Genomic DNA, 16,154 nt, shown 5'->3' on the forward strand with positions numbered 1-16,154 from the left:
CACTGTGACCTAGGTGGCTGGACCACCAGGAAGTACCCAAGAATCCCCAATCCACTAAGGGGGATTGAGCCTCCACACTTGGGGAGCCTTCCATCCCAGATAGGGACCCCAGAATGCTAGAAAGAGCACACTGATTTAGCCACTTTGCTTTCCTTTGCCATCCTACTTTGCTACAGTTTTCAATAAACTTCAGTACCTAGCAGTAAGTTGGACCCAAAGAAGAATTTAGAAATGTAAGTGGAATTCATAGAGGCAGAGTTGCACTGCTGAGAGGGACACCTGCAAGTGAGTCAGGTTAAATTGCTCCCAGACATACGCTACTCCCCATCACCACCTAAATGTCATCACTGAAATGAAACACACTCGTGAAATCATAGATTTATATCTTTGCCATTTATTTTTTAAAATCTTATTCAAAATATTAAATAATAGTTTCAGATATGAAAAAAATTACTGCAATAAAACAGTTCAGGGGTATTTCCATTGTGCTTCCCTTCCCTATTAGGAAAGTACACTGTCCGCCCAAGAGACAGGGTGGACGGCCTTCTTCCAGCTCTACATAAAGCGCAAGCCCACTGGCTCACCCGGGTCCTGCTTAACATATATTAGGGCTATGTTTTCTAAAAAGCTGTAGGGACACTCGTAAGTCAACCATGGTTCAAATCACATATTTACATATTGATCAATTCTTTATGATAGAAAGACAGACATAAATGAATCCCATAGTAAATACTTTCCAGTTGCCACAAAAAACAAAAACAAAGAAAACAAGTGTGGGGGAAAAAAGGCCCTTGTACACAAATATCCTTTATGTATACAAACAACTTCATTCAGGTATAATTTTAATTTGAAAGACCTAGATACAGTATTATTTAAGTGATAATGGCCCCTAAGATTTATTCAAATTTACTGTAAAATAATAAACGAAGTAAACGAATCTGATATAATTTTAAACTCTGCTCATTGCTTGAAACCTTGGAGAAACCCATGCTACAATCAATTGCTAACTAAAAGCAATTGTACATGTATTTAACATTTTACTAGTTTCTGCTTCTAAATTTAATATAGTAATTCCAACCAAAAAAAATAGTATCTCTGTAACATTTTACCTATGTCCACTGCAAGCTGCAGAGTCTCTGTTGCCAAGATTTCTTGACACATTTAATGTTTTAACTAAAATTGTGGTCAGATTGAGCAATATCATTATCCTAAATTATGTTTAAATTATCTAAAAATATCCAAAGCAGTTTTCTTGAAAGAAAAAAAAATATTACTCAAATCCAAAGCATTATCACACATATCCTTGTACATTACAGTTTGGGAACAAAAAAAAAAATATGTGGATAAAAAATAGTATTTGAATGGCAGAGAATGAATGTGAGTCAGCAGTAACAGATATGTCAGAATTTAGTTACAGGTTTGGGATCTTTTAAAAGTAGCATCACTAATACTTCCAGAAGAAGCATAATAAATCTACAACAATAAAAACTAACAGTGTAAATATAAGGTAATGTTTAACTCACATTTTGGACACCCGATTAAACTCAGCTCTAAAAGTACAGATAAAAAATTATATACTCATTTGTGACATTTAATTTCCAAAGCACCAAGGCAAAAGAGAGACTCACCTCTCATTTAAGTACCAATTGCCTATGGCAAACATCTGCACTATATCATATAAAAAGTCAAGCAAATAAAATTACATAAGCAAATTCAAATCACAGTGCTTTAAAAAATATAATCATTGGTAATCTTCAAAGAAGGCATTGCCTCATTAACATTCTGATCTAGGCGATGGTATTCCACTGTTTTGGAACAAAGGCCATCACGCCATTTCCTGCTTTGAACCAGAAGAAAAATCTGGAAAACAAAAGTCATTAAATAGGCAAAAGAGAAAACAGAGAATATGGTAAACATTTGTATAACAAGTAAAATATCTTTCTTCTAGGTTTCTAAATATAAAACACAAAATATCAACAATAAAAAAAGCTATTTTAGGCCGAGGCAGGCAGATCACTTGAGCCCAGGAGTCCGAGACCAGCCTGGGCAACATGGTGAAACACCATCTCTACAAAAAATATAAAATTAGCCAGGCATGGAGGCGCTTGCCTGTAGTCCCAGCTACTCAGGAGGCTAAGGTGGAGGATCACTTGAGCTCAGGAGGCAGAGATCACAGTACACCACAACACTCCAGCCTGGATGACAAAGCAAGACCCTGTCTCAAAAAAAAAAGCTATTTTGCTTTCCATCTTGTAAACAAGGCTAAACAGTGCTTCTCAAATTTCAGTATATATAGGAATGTTTGTTAAAGACTCAGATTCCTAGGCTCTATCTTCAGAGACTGAGTTAGTACTTGAGGTGGAGCCCAGGAACCTACTTGTTTAACAAGTCCCTTAGATGTTCATAATAGAGATGGCCAAACACTAAACAGTGGTATATAATATCAGCAGCACTCAAGGTTCTGTCTACCCATAAACACTTACAAAGCTAGCAATATATCACTAAATACAAATAACCAGAACAGTTGTTGGTTTGCTTTTTTTTGAACTGTTATTAGAGTCACTGATTCTCAAAGCAGGAAGACATTTTGAAATTATCAGGTCCAGTTTCACTATTTGTCAGATAAGGAAATCAAGGCCCCGAAGGGGAAGGTGGTTTTCAGGGTTACAAAGCAAGTTACAATAAAGTCAAGAACTGAGACTTCCTGACCAGTAAGTATTAAAAAGGAACTGTGTGTTTGATGTCCCTTTAAGTATTTTAAAAGACTTAACTATTCAGCTTTGGGACTGCACAGTGCCAACATGTACCCTCACACTAAATGTGATGTATCCTGTCCTATAGATGTCTCTTGTGCCTCATGTAATCCGGCAAACTGGTACCAGCACAGAAATGTTCATCACAATATTATTTCTGAACCAAAAATTGTAAACAATGAATCCATTATGTTTTTAGCCAGGCACAGTGGCTCACACCTATAATCCCAATTACTTGGGAGGCTGAGGTGGAAGGATTACTTGAGGCCAGGAGTTCACCAGCATGGACAACATAGCAAGATCCTGTCTCAAAAAAAAATAATGTTTTTAAAGACTATTAAGGATATGGAAAATGCTCATGATTGGTCAGGACACAAAACTCTATGAGATAGGCTGGGTGCGGTGGCTCACGCCTGTAATCCCAGCATTTTGGGAGGCTGAAGTGAGTGGATCACTTGAGGCCAGGAGTTTGAGACCAGCCTGGCCAACATGGCAAAACCCTGTCTCTACTAAAAATACAAAAATTAGCCAGGCGTGGTGGCCTGTGCCTGTAGCCCCAGTTACTCAAGAGGCTGAGGCATGAAAATTGCTTGAACCTGGGAGGTAGGTGGAGGTTGCAGTGAGCCGAGATCGCACCACTGCTCTCCAGCCTGGGAGACAAAGTGAGACTCTATCTCAAAAAAAAAAAAAAAAAACTCTGTGAGATAAAATTCATTAAAAATCATAACATACACCTAATATATATAAATTATATGCACATTTATAGACCAGAAATACACCAAAATGTTAATGCTGAGAAGTAGTTTAAAATTTCTTTTCTAAACTCTTCTGTTTTCTGAACTCCCTAAAATAAACGTGTAACACTTTATAACCAGAAAAAAAATCAAAAGATTAAGTTCAATGTTAATAAGTTAAAAGACAAATATTAAATTAACACTTTCTCCACAAGTATTCCTACTGAAGTAATGATGCCAAATTAAGACACAAACTCTTAAAAAAAAAAATCACTGGGCTTTGGTATTACTCATTAAGAAATAGGACTATTTCTTTTTTTAGAAGTACATACATTCAAGCATTCTGTCTGCAGTGTGTTAAAATACGCAATAGATTTACATGCTGATTAGACATCTCAATATTTTACTATGAATTTAAACGTCACTGAAAAAAAGGAAAGAGGGCTGGGCATGGTGGCCCATGTCTGTAATACCAACACTTTGGGAGGCTGAGGCGGGAGGACTGCTTGAGCCTGGGAGTTCAAGACCAGCCTGGGCAACATAGCAAGACCTCGTCTCTACAAATAATAATAATTTTTTAAAATTTTAATTTAATAATTTTTAAAAATTAGCCCAGTGTGGTAGTGTACATCTGTAGTCCCACCTACTCGAGAGGCTGAGGGAAGAGAATCACTTAAGCCTAGGAGGTTGAGGCTCCAGTGAGCTGTGATTGTGCCACTGTACTCCAGCCTGGGTGACAGAGTGAAAACCCACTACACTTTTTTTTGAAAAAAAAAAAAAAAAACCACGAATCATCAAAAGCATTATGACTGAAATAATAAAGGGCTAAAAAAATCCCAAACCTACCTTCCTTTTGTTGTGATATGTAATGTAAACAACAGCAATGCAAAAAGCAAAAATAATAAGATGAAAAAAGAAATGGCTGTCTTCCTCTTCTATATTTGAGGACGGCATCTTAAAAGATTTCACTGACTGTTCAATTTCCATGTAACCCCTGTTTTCTTCCAAGGTGTCATCAGACTCGTCGTCGTCCCTGGGGCCCGTGGTCCAGTCATAGTCTGGCTCTCCATAATCGCCATTGTCCAGAGTGTCTTTGGCTGTGGATGGAGAACTGTTCAGCATGAGAAGATCCTCCTCCTCTATACTAGGATCTTCATTGTTATCAGCTTCCTCTGGAGACAGAGGAGTAGGCGAGGGATGAGGGGCCACAGATGCTCCTCCACTTTTCTCGGTACTCGTCGTGGGAGGGAGGGTGGTGCTGATTTGGGAAATAGAAGGTTTGGTTTGGTTTTCATGTGCTAAAGCATTCACATTTGGGGTAGAAATATGTGAGTTGAGTACGGTTGGGCTCGGCGAATCAGTCCGTGATACAACTGAAACAAACAAAGCATATCAAACTGAAATCTCCAACTTTATCTCCACCAAGCTAAAAGAATATTTACCCAAATTTTACACTAAGCATTCCTCTCTGCTACATTCCTATAACTTTCTCGAAAACTAGTTATTAAGTCTCAATAGCCAGCAATCAGTTACATTTCTTCTTAGTCAGTCATTCTTCAGATAATAACTGCTTTGCTAGATACTAACAACTTAAGCAGCATAAAAGACCTACTGCATTATACAGCCTGCTACCAAAAGAAAAGAAAAAGGTCTGACTTTAGGTCATAATGGCAAAGTTCACATACAGCCCTCACCCATCCCCTCTGTTTTCATTTCATAAAGGGTGTGGATTTCAGTTACCTTGTCCAGACTCTACCTGATTCCTAGAACAGAACAAAAAGTGGCTGATTCTCACTCAAGTAGGTCCCAAAAAAGATATGGAGTTTGGACCTAAATACTTTCAACACAACATAACAAATCCAGGGGAAGCTATAAGCGTGCTGTAGACAGTAATTCTAAGTGATACTTGAACTAGAGGACTCCCTCTCCTAAATTAAAAAAAAAAGAAGGATCCTTACAAAGAAGAAAAAACTTCTAAAGGAGAAGCATCCGAAACGGGAACCTGAGAGCTAAGTGACAACTAGACTATTTTGAAGATGGGGGAAGGCATCTGTTTCCCTGTGCTGCTACCTACTCAGCATAGTTTACTAAAGGTAAAATTCTTTACATAAGAATTCTTATTATTCTTTTACCAAGAAGAATGAATAGAGGAAGATTCAACAGAGGAATCCCTGCCGAAATTTAACCGTCTCTAATTTATAATCTAATGTAGTATCTGTTGAAGAACTTCAAGGACCTCTACCACACTAAAAAAACAAACAAACAAAAAAACCTGTCATGTGAGATCTAAACATATTCAGACAATATTTTAAAGTCTATCCCATTAAAGTAAAATATTTTATAGGGGTAAGATTAAACCAAGTCATTCTAGTGCTTTCACAAACATGTGCATTCACACAAGTTAACAATCTAACAGACAACCCTTTCTTCATGTGAATTCACTCTGGTTTGTGTACCACAGTTGACATCCATTTTGTGTAGGAAAAAAGAAACAGCTGGTGTCAATTAGAATGAACAGAGGATCTCAGAAAAATAATGTAGTAAGTTAGTAAAAAAAAAAAAAAAAAAAAAAAGGCCAGACCCAGTGGCTCACGCCTATAATCCTAGCACTTTCGGAGGCCGAGGCAGGCGGAACACGAGGTCAGGAGCTCGAGACCATCCTGGCTAACATGATGAAACCCGGTCTCTACTAAAAACTACAAAAAATTAGCCGGGCGTGGTGGCGGGCACCTGTAGTCCCAGCTACTTGGGAGGCTGAGGCAGGAGAATGGCGTGAACCTGGGAGGTGGAGGTTGCAGTGCGCCGAGATGGCGCCACTGCACTCCAGCCTGTCCAGTCTTGTAGACGGAGCAAGACTACATCTCAAAAAAAAAAAAAAAAAAAAATTAGTAAAACAATTTTTTTCTTATTTTTTTTTTTTTTGGACAGTGTCTCACTCTTTTGGACAGGGTCTCGCTCTGTTGCACAAACATAGCTCACTGTAGCCTCGACCTCCTGGTTTCAAGCCCCCCATGTAGCTGGGACCACAAGCACATGCCACCCTGCCCAGCTTTTTTTATTTTTCATATATTTGTCCAATGCCACATGTAATTTTTTTTTTTTTTTGAGACAGCATCTCGCCACGTTGTCCAGGCTGCTCTCATATTCCAGGGCTCAAGAAATCCTCCCACCTTGGCCTCCCAAAGTGCTGGGATTACAGTAAAACTCTTAAAACATTGTCAATAACTGAGTTCCTTGAAATTTTTTACTGGAAGAAAAGAGAAATAAACAGGACCTACAACTGAGTACATTACTCAGAAAACTACTAACAGGAATTTCTGAAAATAATTTTTGCATTTATCACTTCAACTTAGTTATAATTCAAGAATTTAAAAATTATTATTTTCTAGGCCAGGCACGGTGGCTCAGGCTTGTAATCCCAGCACTTTGGGAGGCCGAGGCGGGCGGATCACGAGGTCAGGAAATCGAGACCACGGTGAAACCCCGTCTCTATTAAAAATACAAAAAATTAGCCGGGCGTGGTGGCGGGCGCCTGTAGTCCCAGCTACTCGGAGAGGCTGAGGCAGGAGAATGGCGTGAACCCGGGAGGCAGAGCTTGCAGTGAGCTGAGATTGCGCCACTGCACTCCAGCCTGGGCGACAGAGCGAGACTCTGTCTCAAAAAAAATAAATAAATAAAAATAAAAAATAAAAATTATTATTTTCTGATACATTAAATTTTCCTCCCAAAGTACAAAAAACATGTTTTAAAATAAAATTGAAAATTGAAATAAGTGGGAGCCAACTAACTAAACTTAACTTTTAAAAGAACAGTTTTTCTATGGGTGAGTACCTTTAAAGGACACAAGCTGATAGGGTGGGAATCATTATAAAGAAATTTCCACCACGCAGTATAGAATTCACAGTCATCTGCAAATCCCTTCTTTCACCCTTCGCTTTCTTATTACTGAAACCTGACTCTCCCTTAAGGACATTTTCCTTTCAGCCCGTTTAAGTAATAGCTGTTTTTTCTCCCACATCCTTGAACCACTGAGTCTCGAGGAGGCACAGTTCTCCTCATTGCCCTTTTCTGACCATTCTCCCGTTCTTCTCCCTAAAGGCCTCTAGCTTTGATTCTCTTATCTTAAGCTATAATGCACTAACTTACTTTCATCCACCAACTCCAAAGTCATGCCCCCTAATTCTTAATGCTCTTTAGCTCCTGGCTCTAGAGTTCACTCAATCTAAGACAAGTACACCTGCCTTGATTTCAAAATCTTTGACCTCCTCTCTTCTCATGAGCTAGCCCTCCTCTTTACCTCAGCCACTCACTCCCAAAGTCATTATTTATTATCACAATTCTTCCATAATGTCAATTTCATGCATTCTACTTGCTGGCAAGACCTCCTATCCTTCCAGTTCATTCCCTGGTATTCTCAATCCATCAACACCTACAACCCTCTAGTCCTTTTCATTCCCTTACGGTCACCATCAAAACTTGCCTAATACACTCTCTTCTGTCTTTATCCAGATTCAATTCTGTGTCAGCTATTATAATTGCTTTATAATCACTCTCTTACATCCATCTTCAATTCCCTTCCCCCTTGTCCACTTTGACCCATTCACTTGGTGAGACTACACTCATCCCTAGTTATTAATAAATCAAGCTCTCTGACTACTCACATCTGCACCCAGCAGCTGAACATGGCTGGAAAAAATACACAACCATGCTACTGTTTTCATTTCATTTTAAATTCAATGCCAAAGATTCAGGTGTATGTTTAAAGCTGTTGGCAATTAAAATTGTTGGCAATTATATTTTCCTAGTCCATTTACCCTTCTACTTTCTTAGGACACCAATCACATTTTCCTCTACCCACAAACTTCAAATGTCTTCTCTGTTATTCTCATTTTCAACTGATGACATCACTTCCTAACTTTTCTGAGAAAAATTAAAAGAACTTCCAAGAACTACCAGAATTCTAGACTCATAAATCCAACCACCTACTTGACATCTCCTCTTAGATGTCTGACGTTCACATTAATATGTTCAAAATGAATTCTGGCTGGCTTTCAGGAAGACAAACACACTCTTCCCTATTTCTTCCACTAATAACAACTAAAAGCTCTGGATATTATGTATAAAATAACACAAGAACACTCTGAAAGGTGGAAAGAACTGGGTAGAACAGTTAGAGACCTCAGGATATGTGAAATAACATGGTGGTGACTTCCTTAGGTTTTTCTTTTTACCTCATATATCCCAGGCTAAAGACAAAAAATAAAAATGGCAGACTTCAGCTCTAACATATCCATAGTGCAGTAAATGTAAATGACCTAAATACATCAATTAAAAAACAGAGATTGGCAGACTCAACTACATGATGTCCATAGAAAGCTCATTTTATTTTATTTTATTTGAGACAGTGTCTCGCTTTGTCACTCAGGCTGGAGTGCTGCACAAACACATTCATAGCAGCTTTATTCATAATAGCCAAAAACTGGAAACAATCAGGCACCCTTCAACAGATAAATAAAGTGTAGTCTACCTATACCATAGAATATTAGTCAGCAATTTAAAGGAACAAACGACCAGGACCGGTGGCTCACACCTGTAATCCGGGCACTTTGGGAGGCCGAGGCAGGTGGATCACAAGGTCAGGAGTTCGAGACCAGCCTGACCAAAATGGTGAAACCCTGTCTCTACCAAAAATACAAAAATTAGCCGGGTGTGGTGGTGTGCACCTATAATCCCAGCTACTCTGGAGGCTGAGACAGGAGAACTGCTTGAACCTGGGAGGCGGAGGTTGCAGTGAGCCGAGATCATGCCATTGCACTCCAGCCTGGAGTGCAAGACTTTGTCTCGAAAAAATAAAAGTTAAAATTTAAAAAGGAACAAACTATTGACCATGCAACAACCTAGGTGAATCTTCAGAGAATTATGCTAAGTGAAAAAAGTCAATCCCAAAAGTTACATACTGTATGATTCCATTTATGTAAGATTCTCAAAATTACCAACTTATACAAATGGATAATTTGTGGTTGCCAGGAGTTCAGGAGGGGTGAGGTAGGAGGGAAGTGGGGTGGCTTTATAAGGGCAATATGAGATATCCTTGTGGTGATAGTAATGCCCCGTATTTTCACTGTACCAATGTTAATATCCTGGTCGTGATATTGCACTATTGTTTTGAAAGACGTTACTATTAGGAAAACTGGGTAGGGGATATGCAGGATCTCTATAGTATTTCTTACAACTGCAGGTGAATCTATAATTATCTCAAAATAAAAAGTTTAAATAAATTCCTATGCCCCACTCAAAAAACAAAAAAATTTGTTCTACCTAGTCTCCATCTCAATTAATGGCAACTACATCTTTCTAGTTACTAAAACTAAAAACCTTGGAGCTGTCATTGTTTTAACATCCCACATCCAATCTGTTATTCTGACATATGCAGCATTTGAGGGCTTTTCACCCTCCACTGCTCCTGCCTGGTCCAAGTAACCATTATCTCACATGGATTATTACAATAGCTTCCTAATTCATCTGCCTGCTTCTACCCTAACTTCTACTGTCTATACTCAACACAGCAGCCAGAGTCATTCTGTAAAAACTTAAATCAAATGTTACTCCTCTATTTAAGACCCTCCAGGGCCATCCATTTCTCACAAAAGTGAAAGTTTTACAATAGCCTTCAAGATCCTACATGATCTGGCCCCCATTACCTCACTCTCATTATCTTACTAATCTCCCTAACAGCTCTATCCCCATTACCTACTTAATAGATAGCAGGCACTCAATAAATATCTACTGAATATGCTCTCGATTCAACTCTCACCACAAATCCCACACCACATCCCACATAGCATCTATGCACCTACTGCACTCCCTCAACAGCCCATCCCGTGGTTCTCAGCAAAACGCCACTCATTCTTCTAAGGATACCCCCAATATCACCCTATTCATTGTTTAACTCCAATACCTAGCACCAAGTAGGAGCAGAATATGTATTAGTCAAACAGTAAAATCTTGGAAGTAATACACAAATACAGCACAAGAAAAAACAAATAATTGATCTGAAACATGTAATACAAAGGCTATCAACTTACTCAAACTCCTCTCCTTCAAATCAGAGAAGTTGATTAAGTCAGATATGAAGAGTATTCAGAACAAAGGTACAACTCTGACTTTACGGATTTAACTGTTGACCTTCTATGAGTATATAAATAAGACTTCTAAATCTTCCCTTTCCTAATTGATATTACCTCTCTAGTTGAAGCTTAACATTTTAAAAATAAAGCTTGGGCCGGACACGGTGGCTCACGCCTGTAACCCTAGCACTTTGGGAGGCTAAGGCAGGCAGATCGCTTAAGCACAGGAATTCAAGACCAGCCTGGCCAACATGGCAAAACCCATCTCTACAAAAATACAAAAATTAGCTGAGCACGGTGGCAGGCATCTGTGGTCCCAGCTATTCAGGGGGCTGAAGTGGGAGGACTGCTTGAGCCCAGGAGGCGGAGGTTGTAATGGGCCAAGTTTGTGCTACTGCACTCCAGCCCGGGCGACAGAGCAAAACCCTGTCTCAAACAAACAAACAAAAAAGGCCGGGCACGGTGGCTCAGGCCTGTAATCCCAGCACTTTGGGAGGCCAAGGCGGGCGGATCACGAGGACAGGAGATTGAGACCATCCTGGCTAACACGGTGAAACCCCGTCTCTACTAAAAATACAAAAACTAGCCGGGTGTGGTGCGCGCCTGTAGTCCCAGCATGCTCGGGAGGCTGAGGCAGAAGAATCACTTGAAACCAGGAGGCGGAGGTTGCAATGAGCCGAGAGCGCGCCACTGCACTCCAGCCTGGCGACAGACTCAAAAAAAAAAAAAAAAAACTTTATAAATTTAATTCTCCCCTCCTACTGGTCCCTTTTTAAAAACTGCCCTAAAATAAAACTATATCAGCATTTCTTAAACTTAAGAATGCAGAGGACCCCGAGAACTCATTCACACACTGGTTTGAGAAACAATGCCTTAAAAATGAAATGCATTATACATTAAGTTTAGGTGATCATTTGGGGACAATATAATGGCAAATATAGAGAAGCAGGCATTTCTGAAATGGCATGACCAAGAATTAGTCACCCAGTGATCCAAACTGCTTATGTTAATTTTTTTAGACTTGATCAAACAAAAACATAAAACAAAAATTCTTACACACTGACAAGCATATAACCAAGCATTGACAGTTTTTAAAACCTAATATGGAACAAATTTAAATAAATCTAATGTGGTAACCTTCTAACCTTTGTAAACTCACTTGAAATTTGGAACTCAACACATTCTAGACTAATTTTCTTATTACAGGAGTGACTACTTTGAAATTATAAGGTATGCTTACAAAAAATACTTATATCCCAAGCTACACTGTAGTGCAATGGAGCTGCTCGCCTATTAAAGACATGTATGTTCATTTTCATTTAGGTTCTTTTCAGGACAGAATAATCTGAATTTATGACATTTTAAACTGGTGTATGTAAAGACTTAATTTAAAAGATAAAGATTCTCTAAAATGTCTCAGTATAGTTAGAACAATATTTATAGGGATCTAACAAATAAAAGCAGAGACTAAAGGACACAACACTCCACATTCTGCCTCACTGCTTGCCCAATTTTCAACCATCTCTTAGGGGAAAAAAAGCTGTTTCTGAAACTACAGTTGCCAGATATATATCCCTTAAGCATTCCAGCAGGAAATATAAATGTTTGTGTGTTTTTTTTTTAGATGATTAAATGGCCAAAACAATTAAGCTACTTAAGTACTTTAGGAACGGGTATATCTGCATCAACCAGGGAAATCCTCATTACATTTCACTAATGATGAAAGGGCCTTAGGAAATGGACAGCAGTCCTTCCTCAGAGACTGCAAAGACTTCTGGGAGGGCGTCCAGTTAGCAACCTGAAATGTTGCTGAGGAAACATAAGTATGTACCCACAGTACTGTCGCAGAGCAATGTAGGGCTGTACAGGCCCTGTTGGCAAGAAGGAAAACACTATACCAGGTCACACTGTTTTGCAGCTGAAAATTCAAATTTAGGGAGAAACGCAGGATTGTGTCTTGGCCTGAAAGAAAAATGGGACTACTAAACAAAATACCGTTTAATCCTTACTAGTTCTTTTTTTTTTTTTTTTTTGAGACGGAGTCTCGCTCTGTCGCCCAGGCTGGAGTGCAGTGGCACAATCTCGGCTCACTGCAAGCTCCGCCTCCCGGGTTCACGCCATTCTCCTGCCTCAGCCTCTCCGAGTAGCTGGGACTACAGGCGCCCGCCACCACGCCCGGCTAATTTTTTGTATTTTTTAGTAGAGACGGGGTTTCACCGTGGTCTCGATCTCCTGACCTCGTGATCCGCCCGCCTCGGCCTCCCAAAGTGCTGGGATTACAAGCGTGAGCCACCGCGCCCGGCCTCCTTACAAGTTCTTAATAGTGGATTTTTCCCACCAAGTATCAGGCACTGGTTTACAGATTTCCTAATTTCTCAATAAAAGCCTTCAATCTCTTGATTTCACCATGCAACATTTGCAAGAAATGAAATCTTTTACCAATCGAATCCTACAGATCCATTAAAATGAGGCAGGGTTATCCTGGTTAACTCGGAACACAGGGAAGAGGAATCATGATCTCCCTTGTCTCCAAACTCCTCTCTGCCTCCCAAGCCTTCAGCGGCTCAATGCCCCAGTATTCTGAATCTTTATCAAACACCAGAACCTCCCAGGCTTCAAATATGCACCAGAACCAAGACAACTCTTTCCCTTTCACTTTCCCTCTCGGAAATATTCCATTGGCTCAGTCCAGTCACTGGATTACTGCCCCTGCCCGCCTCGGTCTTTACCACTGACCTCTCCCATTCTGGAAAACCCGCACATTTCCTTGGTCCTGCAAGATTCCTGAGTCCCCCAAACTCAGGACCCTTTCCAGACACCACACCCCCAGCCCCGGCCACCTCCTCAGCCCCTGTCGCCACCCTCTCTTCTAGAGCCTCCTAACTTTCCGATCCAAAAAATTTTGGAGACCCCACCACCGCCATTCCTTGTGGCAGCCCATTCTTCAACGATCTCTAGGCGCCAACACCACTCCTCCCTCCCCGCCCATCTACACACCCTGCTCCCTGCTCCCTGGGTTCCTGCATCTCTCAGGGACCCCACTTCTCAGGCCCCTTGGAGACCCTACCACCTTGGACCCCTTCAGACACCATACCCTCCGTCCTCAGGCCCGCGGAGACCCTGCCCCAACCAGACACCGCCGTCTGCTCCTGACACTTGGAATCGCCCATTCCCTGGCCGGGCCTGTCTCCTGCCCTGCGCCCGAGCCCTCCTAGCCTTCCTAAGCCCGCACTGCCGCCGCGCCCCCTTTACCACTGGATAGAGCGGCGGACACAAGCAGGAGGGCCAAGACCAGCGGCCGCGCCAACCCCACAAGGGCTTGGATGGCCGACCCGGGCAGCAGTTTCGCTTGTGCTGGCCCCCTCATCCTCTTCAGGGCGGCAACGGCCATAACGGACTCGGCTGGGAGCCTGCGCTGTTGCTAGGCTCTACGCCATGAGGTCAGACGCCGCGGCCCTCGGCACTTACGTCCCAGCGTGGTGACGTCGAAGCCTGGAGACGTGCTCTGGAAACCGGAATAAGAAGGAAGGACTGCAGGGAGGAGGGAGTTGCAGCAAGGCGAAAGTGGGGACCACCACATACTTGGCTGCGGGTTAAAGGTAGGGTGTGACGTGCTGAAGAGGGCCAAAGCGAGCCCCTCCCTGCCGCCTGCATGATTGGGTACTATACAGCCAAAAAAAGCGTTTTTAGCCATTTTAAAAAGGAAGATCCAGCTGTAGAATAGACTGATCACGAAAGCGAAGTAACTGCTCTTTTCTCTCTCAAAGGCGAAAGAAACACAAATGTTAAGTAGTCCTATTTGGGTGATGGGATTCTAAGTAATTTTTAAAAATCTTTCCCGACAGTCGTTTATTTTTTTCAACAAAGATTTAGCACCTCTCCCTATTTAAGATAACAGCAGTGAACAAAAAGAACCCCCCCCCCCCCGCCTTGGCAGTTTATTTTCTTGTGAGGACGACTATGGTGTGAAATACACACTATACAAGATGATAAAGATATTATGGACCGGCCCTAGTGCAGTGGCTCCCAGCACTTTGGGAGGCCGAGGAGGGCGGATCACCTGAGGTCAGGAGTTCGAGACCAGCCTGGCCAACATGGAGAAACCCCGTCTCTACTAAAAATACAAAAATTAGCCAGGCGTGGTGGCGCGTGCCTGTAATCGCAGCTACTCGGGAGGCTGAGGTAGGAGAATCGCTGTAACCCGGGAGGTGGAGGCTGCAGGGAGCCGAGATGCCACTGCACTCTAGCCTGGGCCACGGACTCCGTCTCAAAAAAAAAAAAAAAAAAAAAAATGAAAAGAAGGTAGCTAGGAAGTAGAGGTGAGGGGCTGCCATTGAAAATAACCTCCAGATTTCCTAAAATAAGCTTCTCTTTTTAAATTTTGTTACTTCAAATCCCCAGTATCTAAAAATGCAAACTTACAAACTTCCAAGTTCACCTAGGGCCCTGGCGCCATACTTTGCTCTGTGTGTACGTTCTGTGAATGTCTCCGTAATAAACAGATACAGGCTTCAATTCATAAAAGTTTCATTTGATCAATTTCAGGAAAATCAATGTGACGTTAAGCAAGACATTTATTGTGCCCACAGCTTCACCATTCTCGTCTCTATGATTCCCTGCGAAGATTGCTGTTATCCCCCAGAGACACAGCTGAGCTGTCTCTCTAAAGGGCCTGTGTTCTACTCCTGAATCTGGTTTCCCCTAAGCTTTTATCTCACCCTGGTGACAGCTCAGAAACACACAAACTCTGTGTTAAGAAAACTAAGAAGTCATTCATCTGCACATTTCCCGAAATCCCCCAGAAGCCCATATTAGACTGAATGGTGTCCTTATTGCAAACTCTCCACCTTAGCCAAGGTGCAAAGTCCTCCCAGTCCCCCAGGAGCTTCCCTTCTCTGAGCTGTACTTAAGTTTTCTGTAAAACCACTCAGTTCAACAAATGAGCTTCTCAATCTTAGTTTCTGCTTGTTGACTTTAAAGTTCATCTATAATAAACACACTGCAGTCCTCTTCCCTGACTCATTGTCCACTTTGTCCATTTGTGTCCTCATACCAGATTGTCTCAATTCTCTTAACTGGTGAGATATTATGAACTCAAAGCATTTTGCACAATGATATTCCAACATGCTGCATGCAACAGGCAGACAATAAGTAACTAGTGAGGGAAATATTCCCTCATACTCAAGAGAACCCTTTATACATTTTTAAATATTTTAGGGCCAGGCATGGTGGTTTATGCCTGTACTCCCAAGTACTCGGGAGGCTGAGATGGGAGGATCACTGGAGCCCAGGAGTTCAAGGCTGCAGTGAGCTATGATGACAGTGCACTTCAGCCTGGGTGACAGAGTAAGACTCTGTCTCTAAAAGTAAAATATCTTAATACTGTACCTGACATCTGACTAGATGTAGCCAGCAACCACTATGTGCCATACTCTCTGGATAAATTCTATGAACATTCACTTAGAAATAGCTGCAAGTCCCTGAAGACAGTATGACAAATACTGAGACCCACAGTTTTTGGGTGATCAGTTGCATAAAAT

General features: G+C 41.3%; 1 protein-coding gene and 1 long non-coding RNA gene across 2 annotated transcripts; one reads left to right on the top strand and one right to left on the bottom strand.

Moving 5' to 3' along the window:
* Nucleotides 1-374: 374 nt before the first annotated feature.
* CUNH5orf15 (chromosome unknown C5orf15 homolog) lies at nucleotides 375-14,044 on the bottom strand. Its single transcript, XM_032157908.2, has 3 exons — nucleotides 13,867-14,044; nucleotides 4,334-4,860; nucleotides 375-1,860 (listed from the first exon to the last, which is right to left on the bottom strand). The coding sequence occupies exons 1-3, from the start codon at nucleotides 14,003-14,005 to the stop codon at nucleotides 1,729-1,731; spliced, it is 798 nt and encodes a 265-aa protein (XP_032013799.1). The 5' UTR covers nucleotides 14,006-14,044; the 3' UTR covers nucleotides 375-1,728.
* Nucleotides 13,967-15,624, top strand: LOC131383858 (uncharacterized). Its single transcript, XR_009214252.1, has 2 exons — nucleotides 13,967-14,213; nucleotides 15,160-15,624. It is a non-coding gene; the product is annotated as an uncharacterized LOC131383858 (long non-coding RNA).
* Nucleotides 15,625-16,154: the final 530 nt, after the last annotated feature.

Source organism: Hylobates moloch, unplaced genomic scaffold, assembly GCF_009828535.3.
Source record: "Hylobates moloch isolate HMO894 unplaced genomic scaffold, HMol_V3 SCAFFOLD_6, whole genome shotgun sequence".
In the NCBI taxonomy this organism is placed as follows: domain Eukaryota; kingdom Metazoa; phylum Chordata; class Mammalia; order Primates; family Hylobatidae; genus Hylobates; species Hylobates moloch.

Excerpts from the sequence above, each read along its gene's own strand:
- CUNH5orf15 (XM_032157908.2), bottom strand. The coding sequence starts at position 14,005 with ATGGCCGTTGCCGCCCTGAAGAGGATGAGGGGGCCAGCACAAGCGAAA. Across the intron at positions 4,861-13,866 it reads GTCCGCCGCTCTATCCAGTG|TTGTATCACGGACTGATTCG; the intron begins GTAAAGGGGGCG and ends TGTTTGTTTCAG. Across the intron at positions 1,861-4,333 it reads CATATCACAACAAAAGGAAG|ATTTTTCTTCTGGTTCAAAG; the intron begins GTAGGTTTGGGA and ends TTTGTTTTCCAG.